Here is a 24,908-nt window from a genome sequence, read left to right as displayed (position 1 = left end):
GTCAATAAGAGGTCAGGTAGTGAAATATGTATGTGGTTAGAAGTTAGTTTGTTTAGTTTCCTGCAAACTTTTGTATCTCAACCTATTTATGAGGAAAAGGAAAGCTTCCAGGAACTTTAAAGACATCATTTACTGCCTCACTAATTTGTGGTTGTCAGCCCAATAATTAAAGAAAATTAAATTAATTATACTTTGTTTATCCCAGCAGGAAATTACAATATTGTAGTATAAAAAAATAATAAGAAGACAATGCCTTGTTCCTTGCACTGTACTCAACGAAGCCTCACACTGAACACACTGTTGCTGTTGTTTCTTCCCTGTGTTGTGTGGAGGATGTTAAGAATAGTCCATTATTTTCAGCTGTTTGTCCAGAATTCTTTTCTGAACACTCAGCTCCAGCAGCTCCAGAGTTACACAGAAAACAGCCTTCTTAAAAGTCTCTCGCCCTGATGCTGCTGCCCCAACAGGTGGCTGTGAAGCTGACTGGACTTTCCACAACAGACTTACAGAAATATGCAACATCTTGGTGAAGACATTGGATAATATTAGCTTCTATAATAAGTAAAGTCTACTTTGTCAGCAGATATGGCTTCTCTGTTGCATTTCCAGTCTTCTGTTGTCTAGCTGAACTCCATGGTACTTGTATTCCTCTACCACCTCCACCTCCCAGGATGGACACAGTGCTTTGATTTACTCCTGTTCCTCCTGAAGTCAAGAATCATCTCTTTTATTTTGTTTGTGTTCAAGATGAGGCGATTGTTACTGTACAATCTCACAAACTGACTGACCAGTTTTCTGTACTCAGCCTCTTGTTCATCACTGATGCAACCCAACATGGCAGAATCATCAGAGTATTTCTGCAGATGACAGGACTCCGAGTTGTATTGGAAGTATGAGGTGTACAGTGTCAAGAGAAATGGTGACAATACAGTCCCTTGTGATGCTCCAGTGCTGCTGACCACCATCTCAGACTCACAACCAGCAGCAGACTGAAGTGTAATAAAAGCACTTGTTAAATCAAAGAACATTAAAGTGCTGCCTGATTAGTCTAGATGAGAGTGGGCTCTCTGAAGCTTGTAGATGATGTTGTCTACCCCAAGCCCATTATGATAAGCAAACTGAAATGCAGGGGTGCCCAAGTCTGGTCCTCTAGATCTACTATCCTGCAACGTTTAGATGCATCCCCTCTCCAACACACTTGAATCCAATGAATGGCTCGTTATTAAGCCACTGCAGAGCTGAATGACATGCTGATGAGGGAATTCAGCCATTTTGATTCAGGTTTGTTGACAAAGGGTTGTATCTAAGTTGAAGGATAGTAGAACTTGAGGGCACCCCTGCTGTATTGGCTTCTGAAAGGTATTCACTTGCTTATTGAGGTGGGCTAATTATAGTCTCTCATGGACTTTCATGATGTAAGATGATAAGTGAACTGGTCTGTAGTCATTTGGTTCTGCAATTCTGTCTTCCTTTAGCACTCCTGTGCTTTTCTTATCACAGTATGCACTCACAATCTTAAAGCAGTGTACAGACACATTAGAGTTTGGCATGTGTTCATTCAGCCATGTCTCTGAAAGCATATAATACTGCATTTCCTGTATTCTTTTTGAGACCTTGTTAGAACCTTGAGCTTGTCCATTTTGTTAGCTAGCAGTCTCACATTACACAAAAGAACAGGTGGACTAAATGGTATGAATTTCCACTGTTTTTCTCTCTGCCTCATTCCTGCCCTGTATCCTCTTTGTTTCCTCTTCAACTCCTTTGAGATTTGGTGTGTTATTTCACTGATTATCTTGATTATGGAGAGGTTCATCAATTGATCCTGTTGGTAAACAATTCCTCTGTTGTCATGGAAACTCTTCATAACAAGTCTTGGAAGAGTCTAAAGTACACGTAAAATTCATTTGAGCACCAGCGTCACCGAACCAGTGTGAAAAAGATCTTGAAAAATTAACTTGACGGTAACCCTCTCAAGAAAAAAAGTTGACTATTTTAAAAATCACTACAGTATGGTCAAACTTTCTACAGTTTTTTGTCACTTTATGGTGCATTCTAGAGTAGAAAAATGGAAAGAAACGAAATAGACAAAATCAAAAACAAAATGGAGAGAAAATGTAAATAAATTCAAATGAAAAGAAATCACTCATCTCCTTGCTTTGGAGAATGTACTCAACAACAGTCTTCTATACAGATTGATCATACAGCACTTAAGGTTTAGAAAGGCTCCAGAACACATCATAGTCAGATTATTAGGTCCTTACTAAAGCCTACTCCAAACAGGTTGAACAGATAGCATATTCATCTTTCCTTCCTTTTAGTAGGTCCACAACTGAAATTCTTTAATCACTGCTATTTTGAGAATTGACCATATAACAATGTCCTACAAATGACATCTTAAGAGATAATGTTGATTATTTTGCTACTTCTACAATCAAGATTGTTACATATTAGACAATAAGAAACATATTTCTGTTGCAGTCACATCTGGAGTCATTTTATATTTTTTGTAATTACAACCTAAAGTATTTGTTTAATATACTTCTTAAGTAAATAAACCACCATGACAAATATGCCTAACATGGCATAACATATGTTGACATATGTTGACAGAGTTATTCGGTAGCAGCCACGTTGGAGTGTATTGTAAAAGGAAGATACGTTTCTGAGGACGTGTACCACATGATCCTTCTAGCGTTCTCCCTTTTCTTTTCTGTCCAATGAGAGAGACGTAAAGGCGGGACTTTACAAATCCCAGCCAATGGTGTGTCAGGTTTGTTTTACGTTTCATAGCATTCGTCGCATCCGGGTGAGGACTTTGGGGTGAGAAGGTAATTCAGTCTGAGGCTAAATTAGAAATTAAGAAATGTCAGAGTTTGCATTGACTTCAAATACGATAATTACATGTACACAAAATATTAACGAGTAAACGTACTATAAAAGAACATTAAAAATCCCAAGCTAATTCGTGTATGTAAAAATCAAAGGCCAGCTAGTTAGCTTTAAGCTAACCATCTGTCGTTGATATTAATGTCCGGGTGTGCCGGGTTTGCTTTGTCGCCAATTTAGTGTTTTTGCCATCATCGGTATTAATTTTAGTCTTATGTCTTCCAATGCTTATTTCGTCAGGCTTTCATTCGTAGCTGGTGGCTCTCCGTGTTGAGGATGTTCGGATCGCTTCGGGTGCTTTTGAAGGTGCTGTGGGCCCAGCTGCTTTGTGGGTGGGTGCTCGGCTCTGAGCTAACTTTTGAGCTGCCAGACAATGCTAAACAGTGTTTCTACGAAGACATAATTATCGGCACTAAGTGTACGCTGGAGTTTCAGGTAAGTGTGTCTTCTTTAGGCATTGTGATTAGTATATACGTAGTAATTAAGAGACAATCGGTTTCCAGCAGTAATCAGTTTGTTGTAAACCCAACTAATTATTTTGTATCAACTACTTAATACTACAAATAAAGTTAAAGTAATGAATATTTGGAATATTTTAGCATTATGTCTATTAAATAATATTATTTCTCTTGTACTTTGAATTCCCAGGTAGTAACTGGTGGCCACTATGATGTGGACTGCCGTTTGGAGGATCCAGATGGCAGTACTCTCTACAAAGAGATGAAGAAGCAGTATGACAGTTTTACCTTCACAGCGGCCAAGAACGGCACCTACAAGTTCTGCTTCAGCAATGAGTTCTCCACCTTCACGCACAAGACGGTTTACTTTGATTTTCAGGTTGGCGACGACCCTCCACTTTTCCCCAATGAGAACAGGGTCACTGCTCTTACTCAGGTGAGCTGTATGTGCGATGCTGATGTTCATGGGTACAGAAAATAATACAATGCTTGGATAGTACTGACATAAAACCAAATTCATTATATATTTGTGTGATAGAGAAACGGCAGACTCATTCTCAAGAAAACATGGTTAAAACAGAAATTATGCACATCCCCATCTCTGTCATTCTGCTCTTATAGTGTATACATATCAAATAGTGCAGTAATACATGCATCCATTGAGCAATTCCCCCATTATTTAATGTGTTGCTTAGTAGTAAAAGAAAAAAAAAATTGCTGACAAAAACCACTTGCTGATTTACAAGATGACTTACAATCAAGAACTGGTAAGATTCGCTCAGTTGGAAAGGATTACTCTTAAAGAATTAAGATATTAAGCAGACTGCAGACAAACATTTTGTTTGGAAATTAAAACTATTTAATAGTAAATACAGTAACTTAAAGAATTTCCCCAGCATAGATTGAGAGTACAGCATGGAATAAGTTTGTTATTGGCATTCATGTTGTAAGCATTTGCTTACTTTTTTCTACCTGATCTCATTATATGCCCAGTATTTATGTACTTACTTATTATTTTAAAAGTTTAACTGTTTGGAAGAGGAATGCCTTCTATTAATAAACCTAAGATTTTACTGCTGTAATCTAAATCAAAAGTGATTAGTCTTCTTTGTTTCTCTCCTATTTTGTGCTTAAAACGTAAGGCTTGTCTAACTGAGCATTTCTGCTGCATTTGACAGATCTAACATTTGTCTTGGCTTCTGTTTGTTCACCATTTCCAGATGGAATCAGCCTGTGTCTCTATCCATGAGGCCCTGAAGTCAGTCATCGACTACCAGACGCATTTCCGCCTCCGTGAGGCCCAAGGACGCAGTCGGGCTGAAGATCTCAATACTCGTGTTGCATTCTGGTCTATTGGAGAAGCCATTATCCTGTTGGTGGTTAGCATCAGCCAGGTGGTCTTGCTGAGAAGCTTCTTCTCTGACAAGAAGACCACTATGACACGTGTTGGATCATAACAGTCTCTGAGCTCCAGGATATGATGCATAGCATTTTGTCTGTACCTTGGTTCATGTGCATGGAGTAAGAACAGCAGTGTTGGTTTATAATTGGGTCATATCAAACTGCCAGATGGTATAATCTGACACTTCATCATTCACCACTGCTGTTCTTGAAAACTTAATACAAGTTAGTTTTGAGGGGAAGGTTGGGTTTAAGGTATTTTTGAGAGGTAACGTAAAAAAATAATAAAGGAACGCTTGATTGTGTGGCTTGTAACTATCTGTATTTTAGATAGTTCAAGCTGGGCGTATAGTCAAAACAAACCTAAAGTGATTTGATTATTTCTAAATGTATTTTTGTTTTATTTATGTCTTTTTTTCCTGCTCCATCTTCTCAAACCCTCCCCCTGGTCTAATAGGTTTTTCAGCCCAAACTGCACTCATTAAAAAAAAAAAAAGGTGGGGTGCTGTGGACATATTTATCTATCTGTGGCTAACTGTGTTTCTGAAACTAGTCTTGCAGTGCAAAGCTTTCCTACAAAGGTTTTTGCTAAAGAAAAATCTGTTGGATTTCTCTTTATTAAACTCTTCTGTATTGAAAGAGAAGATAATGTTTTATCAACTCTGTTATTTTACATGACTTATTAGAGGGAAGTCTGCTGTACAGAGAGAAAACCATCCTTTAATGTTAACACTGTTGTAGAAAGTATAGGATTTGGTTTGTTGGTTTGAAGTTATAAGTGCTGATGATCTCCACTGAGTGACGCAGTTCTTTTTTTTAAAAAAAAAAGTAAATAAGTCAGTTGTTAGATTTACATTTACTCTATTATACTTTGGAGGACAGGAATGGTTTGATTTGATTGCACCAAGTTGAGTTAAAAAGTATTTAATTGCAAATTAGGGGGATCTCCATTATATTTTTGACAAAGCCGGACAAGAGAATAATGGCAATGCCAACAGTTTTAAATACACCAGCTTCCACAGTCTTGTTCTATTGCAGTAATTTTGCTTTTTCTGTTTTTAAGTGTAACAGTGTATTTTTTCCTGTAGCCTGACACTGTAATTTTGGTTTTATATAGCACTATTGTAAATGCTTACAATGCTTAAATATCAGGCAATTCCACTATCTTTGGGTTACATGATTAATTCCTATACTGACCTTTTGGGATTTTAGACAATATAAATTTTCAATTTTTCCCCCCAGTTATTTCTTTCAGTTTTCATCTTTTTCATTTTTGGGGAAGAAATGAAAGCATGTTGTTGCTTGTAAGAAATTTTACTACAAAAATGGTACATATTTTTCTCCTCTAGGCCACATATTATAATTGAAGGCATCATAGAAGCAGGGTGTGTGTCTCCAGCCAGCAGTCACATGAGTTGTGGTTTGATTTTCAAACATTTCACTGCCAATACAGCCCTTCTTTACAAGACATAAAATACCCTTGAATCATCAATATTTACTTTTTCAATTTTTACTTGACACATCAGTGACTGTGTTAGATCAATTAGAAAACCTCAATGTTAACAGAATTAGGTCTAAATGTATGGCTTATTTTGCATCTCTGCTGAAAAAGACCAAAAACAAAATACCTGTTTTAATTCTGAAGTTTGTTGCATCTTTGGTAATTGGACATAACTTATTTTAAAAGGTGTATTAGGTCATTGAAACAACTAAAGATTTTGTTCTCTCTCTCTCTTTTTTTTAAAATTTTTTTTAAACTATATTTGTCTTTTGGCTTCATTCTTTTTCTGTCTTCACCTATCGTGTTAGTTTTTATGTGTGGTATACTGTTGGTATTTCTCATAAGGCTGTGCACTGATAGGTCACTTTTGGACAGCTCAGGCATTGTAGAACTTGTTTTCAAAAAGGCTGAATAAACTGTTTAATGTTATGATAAAATCTCACTTTCTTTTTAATAATTTACGCGCACACACACACATATATATATAGAGAGAGAGATGTCCAAAAGTCTCTGGATGCACTATGTGGTCATGCCTCTTGCATCCTGCAGGGAGTGATATATTCAAGGAAGAGTTCATTCTGTATTAAGACATTTTCAATCATCTCTAAAGCCAGCACATAGAGTTTATGTAAAATAACCTTTGTGGTGACAGTTTTTTCCCTTCTTTTCCGTGGTGGTTACTTTTCTTATGAAGCAAAGTTCCTGGAGGTTTAACACGTTTCACCACATTGCGCCTTCCTAATGGCTACGTCACAGGATCCCCGCTCTGTGATTGGGCGGTGACACGTCAATCATTTGCTCCCGTAAAGAAAAAAGACTGCGTTGGGTTTGTGATTTGACAGAAACCGAGTCGTGATCATCCGATCGGGCAGTGGGTGGTTTAGCCTCTCTTATTTACCTTCTCCTTCATTAAGATTATCGTCGTGCCAGCGTACTGAGTGGCTACATGGACATCTGTCACGCACCGCTTTTAGGAAGGTAACACCTGCCGTTTGCCTGTCGACGTGTGTGAGAGAGAGAGACGCGGCTTGGGCACTGGGGATATCCCCTGCTTGTTTGGGCGAACGTCGTTTTTCCAGGCTAAGCTAGCAGTACTACAGCATTACGGGTGGGGGTGGATTTCCACATCTCGGCCCTCGGAGAGCGAATATAAATAACGTCTCGGGAGTAACACTATGCTGTGGAACTATGACAAGCGAAGGAAACAGACCTGCTGAAGGAGAGTTTCTTGGAGGAGAAATGTCAACGGAAGAGTTTCGGGTGAACGGTCAATAAAGAGGTGAAAAGTAGTTCAGTTTAGAGAAGCTAGTCGGTTAGCTAAATTGATCAAGGAAGTTGACTAGCTAGCTGACTAACGGCGTCAAATGTATCACTGGATCAAGGGTCGTTTCAAACGTCTTAGTTATTTATAGAGTTACAGATTTACATTGCCGACTTACCATGTTTCCATTTGAAAGCTGGAATGATTAAAGGGACACCATCGTGTTTTTTAAACAATTGACCGCCAGCTAATTGTTACACTGTTAGCTAGAAAGTCGAAGGTTGTAAACAAAGGGTTCCCATCTCCACCTGTCTACCCCAACGTTACACCTCAAGTGAACGTTGTTCGTTGTTTCATAGCCATCTTTACTCTTTAGTTTACCAGTGTAACCCACTCTCGAAAATGGATTTAAAGACGGCAGTATTTAATGCAGCTAGAGACGGCAAGCTTCGTTTGCTTCAAAAACTGTTGGAGAACAAAGATGGACACGAGGTGACTAAGTTGATGGGCGAAAAGACAAACGGGGCTACACCGTTGCTGATGGCCGCCCGCTACGGACACCTGGACCTGGTGGAGTATCTGCTGGAGTGCTGCAGTGCTCCTGTCGAGGTTGGTGGGTCCGTGAACTTTGACGGGGAGACCATAGAGGGAGCGCCCCCTCTGTGGGCTGCTTCGGCGGCGGGTCACCTGAAAGTGGTCCAGTCCTTACTGGGTCACGGAGCCTCTGTTAACAGTACGACCCTCACCAACTCAACACCCCTTAGGGCAGCATGCTTTGACGGCCACTTAGACATTGTGAAATACCTGGTGGAGCACAATGCTGACTTGGAGGTAGCCAATAGACATGGCCACACGTGTCTAATGATATCCTGCTACAAGGGGCACAAAGAGATAGCACAATACCTGCTGGAGAAAGGTGCAGATGTAAACAGGAAAAGCGTAAAAGGTGAGTCACTAACAGCAAAAAATATACACTGCATACGTTTGATATTGGCTTGTCTGTTTTCCAGTCACTATTAAGTGTTGTGAGTGAAAAATTGGATGATAATCCTTTAAGATCACATAGCAAGCAGAATAAAATGAGAAAGTGAGCTCATAATCAGCAAAAAACAATGTCACATGACAGTTGAAGTGTTTGCATAATTCTGTCTGAAATGACTCAACATACTAACGTGAACGTCTGGTTTCACAATAGAAAGTGACAACCTTTTGTCTGCCGGGTGTGTCTAAATGATTCATTTTTTCCTTACATGGACACTTTGGAAATACTGAAAAACAATGTCCATCTGCGTTTAGGTTACTATTTTTGATAACAGGATTGCTGTGACAATAAACTTTCTCTTGTTATCCAATAAGGATACACAAAATTGCTTGAAAGTGCATGCCGGGTTGAAGATGATTATACTCGCAAAATATGATTGCAGTATTCAGCTGCTCTGAAAATCATCATAAATAACACTTACCAAAATAGCAAGCAGGTCCAGTGAATTGGTTTGCCATGTTTAGTTCCCATCGCCTACACTTCATTGATAAGAACACTTTTCTTGTAGCTTGTCTGATGAACTGACCAGCTGCCAATCTGTGGTTGGTGCCAAAAGAATGTTTTCTAGACTATTTTAGCCCTTAATATGCACCCCTTTTTGCTAAGGCATTTTATGAACCTGCATATGTAACAGTTACTTCAGAAGGGGGTCTTTTTATTAGTTCTTTCATACTTTTATATAACTGTTGAACCGAGACAAGGGAGTAAATGTATGAAATTGGATATGAGGATTTCTTTCAAAAACAGGGTACCTCGTGTGTATGGATGTGAAGAAAAAGTAAGAAAATGGTCATAACATTAAAATCAGATCTGATTCAACTGCAGTAAAACTTGGGATTTTTTTTTCTTTCTCCTCCATCAGCAAGACACCTGAACCTCTCACCTTAAGTAATTCTGTCAGTACACCAGGTGTTGGTCAGGTGCATTCCTTATGTGAGCATAAGGTACCCTGAAGTCTTGTTGGAGGCTTTTAAACACTGTTCAGAATAATCCCTGCATTTGGAAAGGATTTCTAGGATCTGGGCTACTTAGGTTTGGTTTTTGGAAATGAGTTTGCCATCAAGACAAACAAACCTGAGCACCTTTACCACAAGACACTGTTTCCACTGTCATAGCAGCAGGTTTTGGAGAAGGCTCAGACGATGCTCAACATACTATCATGCTTCTATAGGAAGCATGTTCTTTAACACACATAGCATAAAACATTTGATATAATTTGAGCTGTGCAATCCCATAAAACCACTGTTAAATATAAGAAAGCCTCCCAAGGCTTTAATTGTTGAAGAGTTAGCTGCAGATCAAATTAATATAGTTTTGACAGAAGTACAATTTAATATTAAAGCTCCAGCTAGCACTGTTTGTCTTTACTTGCTATGACAAAGATTTTCTAGTGTACAAAGTGTTGAACCAAGCAAATGGCATTAAACAAAATGGTTTGAAAAGAGAGGAACCTTAGATTTTGTGGGTGCAGTATGTGGTGAGACGTGTGAGTCATTAATTTGAGACATTTTTTTTTACTATGACATTAGTAAATTATTGAATTTATTGTGAATAGCTTCCCAGTTCGGTTCTCAGGAAATTAAATTACCATCGGTATTGGCACAGATTACAAGTATTGAAGTTTGTAACCAGTGTTTTTGTTAATTCTTTTGATTGATCATATAGTGAGTACAACAATGTTTTAATTTCTTACTAAAACTCACCAAGTGCAAGCCATGAGTCAAAGATGGTTCAGAACATCAGTCTTGAAATAATACTTTAGAAAAAAAAAAGTAGAAGAGTAAAAATAAAGATCCTTTGTTTTGCTACCCCTGCTGGGCCTTTACCCTTTATACTGTCAGGATTGTAGATAATTCTGACTCCCTATCTGAATGATTATGGTGTTGGTAAACTGCATGACAGACTGTGGGAACCAGACACGTGTCCCTTGAGTTTAGTCATTTTACAATCAGCTGACTTGCTTTTTGAGTACATTTTGAGAATAGCAGAAATGTTTCCAGAGTTGTCAGAAGTCAGCTTATAGTAACTCTAAAACATACAAGAAGGTCTTAATTCAATTATTTTGTACATGTATTGTTTGAGATAAATTCATATAGTCTGTGAAAACATTTGACCCTGGATTTTCTGCTGAGCTTTGATGTAAAACTCTTGTGGTTGGATTTAAATAACAAACCTCATACTTCTGTTGTAAAGCATTTGTCATCTTTATTTACAGGCAACACAGCGCTCCATGACTGTGCAGAGTCAGGCAGCCTGGAGATCATGCGAATGTTGCTGCAATATGGTGCAACCATGGAGCAGGATGGCTACGGCATGACGCCCCTCCTTTCTGCCAGTGTTACAGGCCACACTAATATTGTAGACTACCTGACGATGCACCAGCAGGTCAGGCTTTCTGACACTAACAGTCGTGAGCTTGTCGGCACAAATTCTGCAGGACTTTAGTGTTTTGAAACAACTTTATCTTTAAAAAGTGATATTCTTGCTTTTGCAGACAAGCCACATGGAACGCATAGATGCCTTGGAGCTCTTGGGAGCTACATTTGTAGACAAGAAGAGAGATCTGCTTGGAGCTTTAAAATATTGGAAAAGAGCAATGGATCTGAGATACGTGGACAGTAACAACATTGTCCAAAAGCCAGAACCGAAGCAGCTGATCATGGCATACGACTATGCAAGGGAGGTGAGTCAGTCTTTTCACCCAGCAACACAATGACTCTTGCTTTGGAAATGTATTTATTTGTTTAAACAAATTTTGTGATACAGACATTGTTACAATTTAATGAAGAAGTTCAGACTATAGCAATGTGACTGTTTTTACTGTAAATTCATGGTGCAGGAAAATCCTTTAAAATTGCACAAATCTATGAATTAGAAAATATTTTTTTTGGCCCTTAGGAAGCAGATTAGACTAACAATGCTCGGGGCATACTTTAGAAATCCTGACTTTATTCATTTTCTCCTTAGGTCACAAACGGAGAAGAACTGGATGGGTTGATATCTGACCCAGATGAGATGCGCATGCAGGCTCTGCTCATCCGCGAGAGAATCCTCGGGCCACAACATCCCGACACCTCCTATTACATCCGTTACCGAGGTGCCGTCTACGCTGACTCTGGAAACTTTGAGCGCTGCATCAATCTGTGGAAGTATGCTCTGGATATGCAGCAGAACAATCTGGACCCCCTCAGCCCCATGACGGCTTCCAGCCTGCTGTCTTTCGCTGAGCTCTTCTCCTTCATGCTACAAGACAGGGCCAAGGGGCTCTTGGGAACATCGGTGTCGTTTGAGGACTTGATGGGAATATTGTCCAAGAGTGTGTTGGAGATTGAGCGAGCAGTTAAACAAAGTGGACCAATGCCTCCTGACCCAGCTCAGCTCAGCAAAGCCCTGTCAATTATCCTGCACCTCATTTGTCTTTTAGAGAAGGTGCCATGTACTGCAGAGCAGGACCACTTCAAGAAGGAAACTATTTATAGGTATGCACCTGTATAAATGATCCTCAATAATGTTAGAAATTATTTTAAATATTAAAGAAGCTGAAAGAAAAAAGAAATTCTATTTGAGTGATGTGACCTAATTTCTGAAAGTGGCTTTGTCATCCAATGCGTTGGGTCTGCCTTTTTAATATAAATCTATAGTAGTTGGGGGTTCTCCATTTTAAGAAAAGAGTATCATTTGGACTGTATAATGCTTTTGATCTCTGTCCAAGGCCTTTGGTGAATAGTTCACGTAAAGATAACTTGTCAAACTCAGTGTCTCCTTGACATTGACAATGATATTTGCAGCTCATCATTAACTTGTGTCTATGACTGAAAATGTGCCATCTTTTACACCTCAAGGTTCCTGAAGCTCCAGCCGTGTGGTAAGAACGGCTATAGTCCACTACACCTGGCTGTTGACCGCAACACTACATGTGTGGGACGCTATCCTGTTTGCAAGTTCCCCTCCCTAACAGTGGTGTCCATCCTCCTCGAGTGTGGCGCAGATGTTAACAGCCGAGATGAAGATGACAACAGGTTCGTCTTAAATCTTAATTTTCAGGTTTTACTTTGTACCTGTTTTAAACATGATAATTAATATAAAAATGAATCATGGTTAGCTATTTTTATGTATGCCATGCAGTGTAATCATCTTACAGATCTGTTATCCATGTTCCCACTAGCCCTCTTCACATAGCTGCATCCAACGGCCACCCCGACATCATGAACCTTCTGATTTCCTGTGGGACTCACTTCGACAGCACAAACGCCTTCCAACAAACGGCCTGTGACCTCCTGGATGAGAAGGAGCTGGCCAGGAATGTCATCCAGCCCATTAACCACACCACGCTGCAGTGCCTAGCTGCCAGGGCTATCATCAAGCACAGTCTTGATTACCAGGGAAATATTCCTGAGAAGCTAGAGGCCTTTGTCTTGCTCCACAGATAGTGACTGTGAAGGAGTAAAGGGGATGGATGAAAAGAAGGGTGGGAGTGAAACTACACTGAGTTGACTGAACATGTTGAGCTTCATAGACCCACACGGTGTTTAAGAAGCAAAGACCGTTGTGTGGGTTAAGTTTGCAAATTGTCACTGTCTGGAGAATATCAACTTAAAGATTCATGCCGTCATTTAACCAGCATGGACTGAAAAATTATGAGGTTCAATGGAGGAATGAGTGACCACCTTCGTTGACGGTCACAGCGCTGACTGGTCATATCTGTGATGTATTGAGAGCAACATGGACAAATGCATCTGTATCTCTGGATGAAATGACCGGAGGGGTTCACATACTTTTGCTTGAGGAAAAAATACGTTTTTAATTTCTTTATCAAATTACACAATGCTATTTATTGACTAGAACTTGAGAGATTTTTCTCCATGCTGGCTCCAACCCAGTCTCAACATTGCCTACATTTTTGCATATGCTGGGGACTTAAGTTTCTTTTTTTTTTTTTTTTGTCCCCTCTGTGGATGTCTAGTCACTGTTGCCAACAGTCATGGACCCTTCCTCAGTCATCATTAGGTTTATGTTTTTGTACTTTTACAACACACGTAGATTTTGTCATACAAACCTTTATATCTGCCATTTGGTCTGAATTGTAGATGTTTTTTTCCCATTTTAGTTATCAAAGCTTTACAAGAAAAGGGTTAATGTGTGCGACCACCATAAGTGCTTTATTCTTCCTATGCACAGGCTGGGCTGTTGGAAAGAGGGAGAGACTGTTGTATTCTGTGCCGGCACTTGTCTGTGCAATATCTCATGAGTTTTTGTGTTTACCTCATTGTTGCCGCTTCCTTCAGTATCCACCTGCTTCACTCAAGGGGGTGGGAGAGGGGGGTTTAACACCATTGTATTAATTGTTGTAAGAAGAGCGAATGAATTTGAGTGACTGTATGTTGAGTGTGAGAAATGTTCCTTGAATACTGAGTGTTTTCATGAGCTTACACAAATAATGGACAGGAGTTTAGTGAAGTGGCGCTCATGGAGATTCCACGTTGCACACGACTGCCACTAAAAATCCTACAGCGGCCAAAGTGTCTGCAGCCGCTGTAGAGTGCAGACTTGTACACAGAAGTGACCTCTTACCATTAATATGTCTGACCTTTAAATGCTGTCATTCTTTAATAATGATCGGAAAAGAAGTAGGGGTAGCTTGCCATTCGTTTGCCCACTGCATGTGCAGCACAGTATCTACCAAGCAATCACTGCAGAAGATCATACGCAACAACTCCTAGACGTCAAGTTACAGCTGGAAAAGCTTTGTTCATTTTGTATGCCCCGTCCTCCAGGTGTGTGAGAAATGAAGGCGAGCAAGTGGGAAGGCGCATCAAGGTACAGAGTGGAAAAGCTTTGTCAGTTATCTTGTTTGCACATTAGCTTTAGATGTGTGGGTTGAAGGGAAAAAAAGGGCTTTTCATAATTTGTAGGATTTCATATTGCAGTTCAAAACCAGACCTAGAAAATGTACCCAGGGCAACTTGATTTGAATCTGCACTTTACTACAGTGGAGTTTAAGATTTGATATGGCATTAATCAAGTTCATGTCTTAATTAACAGTTTGACAATAAAACCATGTTGCACTTGTCGACTTGTTCCAAGTGTTTTATTTTTGTGTGTGTTTTTTTGGGGGGAGGAGACTGAGACTGTGCTGATGGTGTGATCATTTTTAGTTGAGGTCTACTTTTTTCTAGCTTGTTGCCATTTTACATTACCTTAATATGTTTATCTTTCTTGCCAGATATCCTCTCTTAAATACCATTTATCACATAGTATATATTAATTTAACGGGTTAATGGCGGTCTGTTAGTGTTTAAGCTGGGGGAAAAGGCATGGTCAGTACATTTGTGAAAGGGTCTAAAATGAAAAGCTTTTCTGCTTGTTCACTTTTTGATATTTTTTTAATAGATTTCAACCATCCAATTTTTTTCTCCTATTTCTTCAGTCTGTAAGCAGGAGGTTCTTTCTAATAGACCGTTACTATAAGGGAATTGTTCAGTGAAACTCCAATACCTGCACCTCAATTAAAGTTAAAGCGGTAACAATAACTGTGCTTTACAGGGAACCCCATTTGCAAAATAAAAGACCAAAACTAGGAGTGTGCCAATAAGTATCCATGTCACAGTTTTGTTTAAAATGCATGTAAAACAAGGGTTTCTAAGTGTCTTCAAGTACTATAAATATATTTTTTTCCATTATGGTCCTTTGAATTTTAAAATAGTTCCCAAGAAGTGTATTTTTAAACTTAAAAAAGAGAACAGGAAATTGTATTTATGACCTTTACCGCTAGTAGGAGTTAATCTTGGAGATGGAGGTTGCAAATGGTTTATAAATGGTGTGTAAAGATGTTAGTCCTGCTTGCAGCAATGTGTTGGTCAGATAGTTGGTCCAGATGAAAAATCTTAAATTTGGACACAAAAAAGTGACACTTGAATTTTAGTGAAAGAACAATTATGAGTTTCTGTGTTCAAAATTTATTTTAAATATCATCCGTCACTTATAAGGAAACCAAGTGACCTGAACAAAATCTTCTTCTTATGCCACCATGAGGTATTTATTTGTGGTTTTAGGGGAAATCTCAACATGTTTTAGAAAGATTGTCATGAACTTTGGTAAACACATTCCTGTTGAATGAATTGTTAATATTCTAGCTTACTGCCACTGTCGGGTCAAAATGTTCCTGTTTGCATGACTCATACTGGTTCATGGCCAAATATCTGCTAAACTAAGGGGATTCCCATCATGGTCTTCATATTTGTTCTATGATAACATTTTAAGTGAAATACTGTGCTTAAGTGTCACGCACTTTCACACATCCAACACTATTTACTGATGAAAAAATCGACTGTCCTTAGTTTATTTTACAGGCTTTAAATTGATCCTTAACTGGGGTTTAAGTTGGTGAAAGCATGACAAAGAGTTGCCGTCTAACACTCACATGATATAACTTCCTCATATTCCAAGCGAAACAATTTAAGACACGACAAATTTAAGAGACAAGTATTAATTACACTTGTGTCTTGGTTGTTAACAAATCCCCATCCAAAGATGAACTGTTTTTTTTCCCCTCTGTGGCAGCGAAGATCTCACCACCTGCTTCCTCCACATGTACAGCAGCAGCAGTCAGTCCCAGAATGTCACACCTATGTTGAGTGTGTTGTGATGACTCACTGCCAGAACTGCTAACAAAGCAGAAAGTGGGAATTTCTTAAGGTGTCATGAAGGTATGCCTGTGTGTGTGCACGCAGGGCTGCTGAGGTATTAAAGAGGCGGTTTGGTTTAGATAACTTGCATCTAATTTGTTGTTGAATAAAAAACTTGGATTTTCCAAAACCCTTTTCTTAAGAAACCTTTTCCAGTAAGCAGCTACAGTTTGCAGCCCTGCTGCTAGCCTTACAAAAGAGAAGCATGTCATTTAATTTTGGATGTTGACCAACAGAGCTGACCTGACGAAACTTGCTAGAAGGAAGGAAAGGGAATAAACAAAGGTAAAATAAACAGGTTGTTTTGGATTCACTTTATCGTCCATATTTACTGGCAGGGCCACTCGGAGAGGTGTCATTAAATTGCGTTGTTAACTTTAAACACAGCATAAACACACCCAGTCTTAGCTTCATAGAAATTGCTCAGGTGAATAAGACAACATGTATTTATCTTTAATCTAATGCGAAGGGGGATTCCAAGGAAATTCAGTAGCTGGAAAATGAATGATTCATGCACATCTCCATATTCCTTTTATTCTTTTAAAGCTGCAGATGACCTACATCCCATCTCACAGGAATGTAAGCTTGCTTCTTTGATGGTAATTGTGAAGTGTATGGTGTAGGTGTTTCTGGGTCTCTGTGCTTGGAACAAGTCGAGGCTTGTCACAGCAACGTGTGAACGTCCATGCTGCTTCGCCCCACTTATTATACACACTGGCACTGGAGGTTGCGGTTGTGGTGTCAGCTTTGAGTCCAAATTTGTGTTGACACAATTGAGGTGAGATTAAAAGGGCTGCAGAGAGAAAAGTGAATACAGCTGAAATGAGCAAGCTGGTTTGTACAAAGACTATGTGCATAAAAGCCAGATTTCTAGAAAATCACTTGTCAGCTCTGCAGGGCGTGGGTGTACTGAGTCAGAGGGTTGCCCATGAAGTCCTAGGAAAGATGTGGATGAGAGTCTACCATGCTGAATTGTCTTTGAGCTGGAGACAGACTCCGTACCAGCAGCAAAATGAAAAACTCTTTCTTATCTAATGTATCTAATGTATATTACAAAAAATAAAAAGACCACCTGTTAAAGCAGTTTCAGTAATGAGACTCAAAATCCACTAAGTGGAGATCTTTTAAATTTACCAAAGGTTTTATCATTTTCTTTAATATTCTTTTCTGTTTGTCTGATCTGTATCTGTGATTGGTCTGTTAAGTATCTTTTAATGCAACGCTGCAACTTCAAAGTTTATTAAAAAAATATCTGATTAATTATCCCTACTGAAACATAATGTACATTTTCAGCCAGTGCACAGTCAAGGCTTTCTACATGTAGGATTTTTTCCAAAGGATCTTAAATGATGAGCAAATAATTTTGACCGAATACAAAATACGATAAGCGTGTAAAACCTGACTCCTTACTGTACAAAAGGCCACATATAATGGCTTCTTTTTTTAAGGCCTTTTGACAGTGATGTCAGCTCAGCCTACTTCTGTTCTGTCTATATTTAGGGTGAATAATGCCCTGTTGGAAAGCTGCCCTACATAAACTATGCTCCTCCATCTCTGAATACCTGCAGGTGAACTCGCCTCAGTCATCAGACACCTTTTCGTTCTCCGTGTCTCAGCCTGTCTCCACTTTCAGCTGAAAGACATTTGACTGACATAGCATGCAAACGCAATAAATCACAAAATCAGAAACAAGCTAAAACTATAAATAACTTGAGATAAAGTGAGTTTGTTAATCTAATTGAAGTGTTCTCTCTATGTGGGTGGATTTTTTTCATTTTCTTCTGACTTCTTCGCGCCTCTTCGCCCTTGGTCACCATGGCAGCAGGAGAGACTGCTGTCTGTGAATTCATAGATCATGACTCAAAGTGTCTTTGACTTGAGATGTTAACATGATACATGCATTTTTACAAATGTATATTTGGACCAGGTGGCTTGTCAGAAGCACATGGGCTCCTCTGAGCAGCTGCCATAGCAAAGTAAATAATAAGATAATTGATGCTCACAATGCAGAAGTCTGTTTTCAAGAAAGCAAAGCACTTTCAGGTCATTGTTATGTCAGTTTATAATGTAATTTTGATATGGGGGTTAACAGGAACCGTGGAAGTCAGGAAAATATTATGAAAGAACTTCAGGTCCACCATTTAATGCATTTGCAACAAAATCTGCATCTTTATTTGAGCATCATCAAAGAAAAACCTCCTTTCAGAATTCTTTCAGATTTTTGTTATAATGAGTATATTAGGAGACAACAGGGGGTCCCACATTAAATCAAAACCCCCCTGCTACAGTTTCTAAGCAGCTTGCAGTGGTTCAAGCAGCACCAGTAACTGTCACTGGTTAAGATGGGAAGACTGGAAATGATTAAATATCAGCAATATTTGAAAGCAAACTTCACATCATCTGTAAAAACATAAAAATGAAAAGCTGATGCCTTTAAAGTAGGATAATGATCCTAAATACACTTCAAAATCAATCTACATGCCAAGAGTCTGTTGGAAAACCTTTAAAGAGTAGATTCAGCTCACCCTCATACAAGGAGTCTTTTACAGGATGCCATGCTGGGTGCCCAAACTTTTACATGAAGCACTTTTATCTTTCTTTTTTGTTCATCTTTATATATTAAAAATGTATAATATAGAAACAAACATTATATAAAATAAAATAAGCATCTCTTCTTGAACCTCATGCCTTTTGGAAATCAGGTCATCTTCTACTCAATTCACTATTCACAGTAATGGAAACTTGGAGTTAACCTTTTTACTGGGAATTTTCTAGCCAGACATTCTGTCACCCTAAAATGGGTAAAAGTAAAAAGAACAGCAACATTTAGAGCTAAATTCCTTACACAATTAGTCTATGCATCAAATCAGTTTCCTGTAAACTTCTGTGAAAAGTAACTCAGGATTTACACAAACATTTCTATCATTTAACAGAATTCATGTACTGGATTAATTGTTGGTTAAACAACCTTAGACCCATAAAAAACATTTTCTGACATTGTACAAGGTTAACAATTAATAATTGAATTGAACTGATCTATAATTGAAGTGTTAGCTACTGAATACATTATAACAGTGGTTCTTTTTATCTTAACACAGCAGACTGTCCTGACGACAAAGCATCAGAAAACACCTCAAATTCATATTTACAGAGTACTCTGACACACATTTACCAGCTTGAGTGTCACTGTGTTTGCTTGCTGTCCTGCAAGAATACAGAACATTTCAAACACATTTTAACTCACAACCTGCTTCTTTAGATCATTCAGCCCTTCATCTATGGAATAGCATCTCAGTTTATTATTATCACTGTCTCTTTGAAACCAAGTGTAAATGGATATAGATGTGTCCACTGCACTGATCCATTGGAATTAACTTCATTTTTGTCCTTTACTTAGATGCTGTGATGTCACGTTGCTTTAGATGAAGAAGAGAGACTGATGGTAAAACTAGACTGAGAAAGTGGTGCTGTAAAAACGTGACAGATTACATAAGAGACCCTGCGGCCAAAACAGATAGGCTGGGCATTAACATGGGGATCACTGGTATGAACCTGATATCGGTCTACACCAGACACCCTGTCTCTGCCTCGCTCTTTCTCTTTTTTGTCCCACAAACATGCACTTGCTCTGATTGGACTGGAGGGGTTCTGCTAATTGTGTGTGTGTGTGCAACAGTCAAAGATGTGTAACTGAGTGTGTGCAATGTGTGAGGTTGGTTGCTGGTCTCCGAGCACACTGGCACCAAGACTTTTCACTTTGCGTCAGCTGTCAAAACAACACTCACAAAAATAGAGGGAGAATTAGCTGGCATAGCAGTGACTACAACAACAAAAACACAAATTCATTGCACTTGTAAACAACACATACACAACACAACAGAGGCTGATCCTCTGTTGACTGAGGACTTAACAGTAACTGATGCTAATTAATGCACAATGTCTTCAAGAATATTATTAGACCCTTGAGGAATCATTCACAAAGGTTATTCATACACAAGAAGCACGTACACAAGCACTTACACTATACAGACAGACACACACTCACATTTGGTACAGCTCACATATTTCTTTGTTCCTTCAATGGCAGCTTTATCATTTGCTGAGCTGAAAATAAACGTAAATCAATAATGATATCTGTCAAACATCACTCCAGTGAAGCTGCATCTCAGCTGCAAGAACATCTCAGGTTCATTAGCAACAGGTCAGTTGCATGGTACAACACTTTCGAGAGACTGCATGTTTTTAGTAGTAAACATGGTTTTTGTATTTGCATGAAGGGGGTCTTCAAGGAAAAAAATGTTGGGAACCACTGCTATGGTACATAATGTCATTAAAAGATCAAGAGAATTTACAAGAAATTCTAAACACAAGCAATAAAAGCACTATTAACTAGAAGTGCTCTTTGGAACTCTGGCAACTCTGCTTTCTGTTGTATCAACCATTTTATAGGATCAGAAACTTCTCAGAATGGATCTAATTGACAGTCTTGTGCCCATGGACTGTAACTTATTTGGGTTAGTCTTGAGATTTAATGTTGTTGGCCATCCAGGCATACAGTTAACACTGTATATGAGTTGGTGTTCTGAAACCCAGAGAATACTTTAAAACTTGTCCTGTCCAGCATGATGGCAAGCAGAATGGTGGTCTGGCTTCTGGGCTTCTGTATTGTGCATGCATATAAGGCATTTGCCTGATCAGTGATCGTGCAAATGCAACCTCTGCAAAGACCAGAGGCAGCCCAGGGGACTTCAAGAGGAAGGTCCCAGCCAGGGACAGTAGCTTCCAGCCCCACCTTTCGCTGGCCCCTCAGAGGCAGACAGAGTGCAGGGCCCCAGGGCCCCATGACCAGGTCTCCCTGGATGGCCATCAGTACCAACCCTGATTTCCAAGTCCATCCACTCCCCCCAAATAACCCCTCCATCCACCCACCCATTTGACCCTTTGAATGCCTTCGCCACCCTATTTCCCCCTCTACCCCCCAAGATCGCCCCATCTCCCTCACATCCATTCCCCCCAATTCCCCCAAATATCCCCCCAGGTGCACCCGGGAAACAGGGGTGTGAGTAGCTTGTTTGTTGTTAGTTAGTTTTTTGGATTCATATCATGTTCTGTTAATATCATCTATGTGGAATAGCTTCGGTTTTATTATGGCTATAGCTCTTGCAATACCCTGTTCAGTTTTTCCTTGATTTTCATGGTTCTGTGCCAGAACCTTGGATTCCCAGCGCCAGCAGCCTTGGTTTTTGTCTTAATTAAACCTATCCAGTTCCTTCATCTGGCCACCTTAAACTGCTCTGAACTCAATATCTGCACTGTAGGGTATTTCATGAGTTCTCAAAACTGACTGGCCGTGTTCGCTACACTGTTAAATGAAAATATGTCAGCAAAACATTCCTGTAGAAGTTTGGTTTTATCATGTTGTTGTCATTATCCTATTTCTTTCCATTCAAAATGCTTTACAGAAACCTTTGTATCATTCCCAAGACTAAAATGCTTTCATTTTTTGATTTTCATTGAAAATGTAGCTTTTACAGCAACAGTTCCTTGTGATCGATTTCAAGTTTGGCTGTGCCCACATTTGTTGCCATGGACAAACCATCTGCTACGAAGCCACACTGACTCATCAAGTGTGCCTACGCTCTTTTGAGGATCCATATTTTTCAGAAGGTACCTTTTTTTCTATTTAATAACCAGTAATGTACCTTCCCTGGTGTGTCACTGTGGTTTTGAGGTGCTGATTCAAACACAGATGAGAGTATGTGGGCGCCAAGTGTTGCAGATAAAAAACCTCATTCATGTGTGAATGCAGATTTTTTAAAGTGATCTACATGGTAATGGGATTTCTTTCATTTTATTTTATACCCATTGTCTATTTTGTCTGCTGGACATGTAAGATTTTCTTGTTAGAAATGCACTTGCACAAACATTCTCTTATCATCTTTCTGTCCTGGCACCTATTAGGAGTTGATAACTGGCACAAAGAGCAACAACAATGTTTGCTCTGGTCCTGAGCTGCCAGGAAAAGATAGGGACAGATCCAGTGTCCAGAAGGTGATCTAGATACTCCAGCTTTCTAGTGTCTATATTAAAATAATTCCACTGATTCAGTCCTTTAAACCTTTGTGCCTTCTTTCTTTATTATAACCTTTTTTTTCTTGCATATATTGTTTTGCACAAATAGATAGACTTATAGTTTGTTTTAAACCAGAATATCCACTACGTATTAGTTTTTAGGCTCTAAAATTAGTAGTTTTTTAAAAAGTTTCTTATGCAATCATACTAGTCCAATTAACTGTAATGCTGATTGGCATCGCTTTGAATGTACAGTATGTTGGCTCATGCTTGTGCTTGCTGCTTAGTCATAGGAGACAAAGCGTCTGTGAGAAAGTCTGAGTCAGGCACAGGGATTGGAATCAAAAGAGCTGATTTGTGCACACCCTGGAACAAAAGTAGAAATCCCAGTATGCCCATCAAAGTCAAAGTGCTTCACTATGTATTACATTTTCTGTGTAAGCACCTCAAAAATCTGTGGGTTCAAATTTCCAAAGCCACCTAAATAAACAACAGGATATGGCCAAACTCTTATGCTAGGACTCACAGAAGTGATGGGTTTCTTTTCTTCTTTTTTTCTATAAAAAAAAAGTTAAAAACAGTCCTCTTTGCCACTGACAGTCCTCTTAACGAAGCAAACTTCTCTGTAAAAGTGCCACTTGCTCTGACTACAGTGTCAATACAGCACCAGGAGTAGGGTGACACCAGCAGCCATGGACTTCAGAGCAGCCAGACTGCTCATTAAAGCACACACACACACACACACACTATGAACTCTGAGTAGGCACATCTGCAATAAACTCCTCTCAGCCCTGCAGGTCATCTCCGTAAATGAAACACTAGTCTGTCTCTGCAACAACACACACTCATGAAAACAACAAAAAGCACAGACTTAACTGCAGTGTGAAACAGCATTCGTGCTCCACATGAGCCTCCATTCAAAATTTTCTTGTTAATCTTTATTGGACTTGTAGGAAACCCACAGAAAAGGGGCGGGACCACAGCTGCAGCTCATTATTTAACGCGTCATAAATATTTTCTTGGAATATGATTTTCTGTAATAGTAGTCAGTGAAGATTATGTACCCAGAGTGAGGATATTTTGGGATGAGAAACTCTTTCACATGACTTTGTTTTGCAGTCTGAATTTGTTCAGGGTGAAATGGGGTTGTTTTAGGATTAATAGCAAGTTGTTGCTAATTTAGTGTAGGCTAAGAAAGAATCAAGAAGCCTGTTTCATGTAGCGGCTGAGGTAGGATATTAAAAGCTGGTTTTCTCGGAACATTTAAATTACTAAATTCTGTGTTTCTGCAGAAAAAGTCAAGGACAGGATAATGTGAAATGAGAGCATGGGATAAACCTGCAGACTGATGCATAAAACACGTCAAGACAGAAGTCATACAAGATTTGTATTTTTGCACGTGTGAGTAAGTAGATTTTGTTACCTCTGGACACTGCCAGAAACCCCAGCCTTCTACCCATATTACTACTTGTTAAGCTCAGTTCAGCTAACACATTCAAAACTCAGTGATCTTGCTCTTGGCAATGAAATCATTTAGCTGAACACTGTTCCTTTAACACTGATGGTACTCAGTTTGAATGGGCTGATATAATTCGAGTTTCAAAATTACCATCTCTTACCCTGTGTGGCACAGTTGGCAGAGAGTAGCAACATAACAGAGAACATGTGACTCTCAAGCTGCTCCTTTCCTTCCATTTGCCTTCTTTGGTTCAATGTCTGCAGGTTCTCAGTGAACCGAACTTAGTTGGCAAAAGCTCAGAAACCTCTTGACAAGTATGTGAAGTATACTTGGAAAATTTAAGCCTTGCGGCCCACATGGCTGCTGGTAATCAGATTGTGTGTATCCCATGACAGTTAATGATGCGCCAAGGGAAGTATCCCTTTAGTCAGAGCTGGAGTAGACACACATCTCTGATGGGAGGGGTGACCCACTTGCAGTGATTTTTTTCATGTTTTTGTCTCCTTAAATTAAATATTGAGAGCTGCATGACACTACCAAATTCAAATCATGGGACTTTAGATGTGATGTATAAAATCCACATATATCCTTCATGAGTGTACATACATGTGTGCATCTGTACTGTCAAATAATGCAATCAGAAATATGATCTAAATTATATAAGGTCATTTATTTATTTATTTGTTTTAATGAGTGGTGAAAGTGATTGTGTAATACTGAGCAGTGTGGTTTGTTAATTTGTCTACACTTAAAAATTTCCATAGTAATCTACATTTTCTTAAAAACACCATTCGAGACATGAGTGTATTGTGATTCATACTTGTATTATACAAGATTTAGTAGAATAAAACCAGCTTCTAAGCGTGTCATTTGAGGACAGTAGCATACTTCAGAGTGGGGTAAAGCATTGTGACAGTATTCAGTGAAGTAAAAGGGTGCTGGTGCACTTCCGGCTGTTTCCTCAGGTAAGCAGAATATCAAACATTCCTGATCAAATCAACCAAATAAACAAACCAGTTGTCCATATTGTGTAAGACTCACTGTAAATTGATATAAGACAGTTTAGCTTTATTACCTCAAAATTCTTTTTTCCAGGAGGTAAATATTTCAGCAATGGGGGCAGCTTGATTATCAATGGTAAAA

At 39.1% G+C, this 24,908-nt stretch overlaps 2 protein-coding genes across 2 annotated transcripts; both read left to right on the top strand.

The window, feature by feature from the left end:
• The first annotated feature begins 2,740 nt into the window (after positions 1-2,740).
• Positions 2,741-6,505, top strand: tmed7 (transmembrane p24 trafficking protein 7). The gene is made up of 4 exons (XM_041999844.1): positions 2,741-2,828; positions 3,127-3,321; positions 3,535-3,780; positions 4,565-6,505. The coding sequence occupies exons 2-4, from the start codon at positions 3,163-3,165 to the stop codon at positions 4,799-4,801; spliced, it is 642 nt and encodes a 213-aa protein (XP_041855778.1). The 5' UTR covers positions 2,741-2,828; positions 3,127-3,162; the 3' UTR covers positions 4,802-6,505.
• A 563-nt stretch (positions 6,506-7,068) lies between these two features.
• On the top strand, positions 7,069-14,619 carry fem1c (fem-1 homolog c). The gene is made up of 6 exons (XM_041999478.1): positions 7,069-8,453; positions 10,765-10,934; positions 11,044-11,232; positions 11,517-12,028; positions 12,392-12,568; positions 12,715-14,619. Exons 1-6 carry the CDS (start codon positions 7,910-7,912, stop codon positions 12,977-12,979), a joined length of 1,857 nt encoding a protein of 618 aa, XP_041855412.1. The 5' UTR covers positions 7,069-7,909; the 3' UTR covers positions 12,980-14,619.
• Positions 14,620-24,908: the final 10,289 nt, after the last annotated feature.

Source organism: Melanotaenia boesemani, chromosome 11 (genome assembly GCF_017639745.1).
Source record: "Melanotaenia boesemani isolate fMelBoe1 chromosome 11, fMelBoe1.pri, whole genome shotgun sequence".
Classification (NCBI taxonomy): Eukaryota; Metazoa; Chordata; class Actinopteri; order Atheriniformes; family Melanotaeniidae; genus Melanotaenia; species Melanotaenia boesemani.
This window is presented reverse-complemented; position numbering and strand designations above follow the sequence as displayed.

Coding starts and splice junctions, on each gene's coding strand:
- tmed7 (XM_041999844.1), top strand. CDS start 3,163: ATGTTCGGATCGCTTCGGGTGCTTTTGAAGGTGCTGTGGGCCCAGCTG. Junction 3,322..3,534: donor AGTGTACGCTGGAGTTTCAG/GTAAGTGTGTCT, acceptor TTGAATTCCCAG/GTAGTAACTGGTGGCCACTA. Junction 3,781..4,564: donor GGGTCACTGCTCTTACTCAG/GTGAGCTGTATG, acceptor CACCATTTCCAG/ATGGAATCAGCCTGTGTCTC.
- fem1c (XM_041999478.1), top strand. CDS start 7,910: ATGGATTTAAAGACGGCAGTATTTAATGCAGCTAGAGACGGCAAGCTT. Junction 8,454..10,764: donor AAACAGGAAAAGCGTAAAAG/GTGAGTCACTAA, acceptor CTTTATTTACAG/GCAACACAGCGCTCCATGAC. Junction 12,569..12,714: donor CGAGATGAAGATGACAACAG/GTTCGTCTTAAA, acceptor TGTTCCCACTAG/CCCTCTTCACATAGCTGCAT.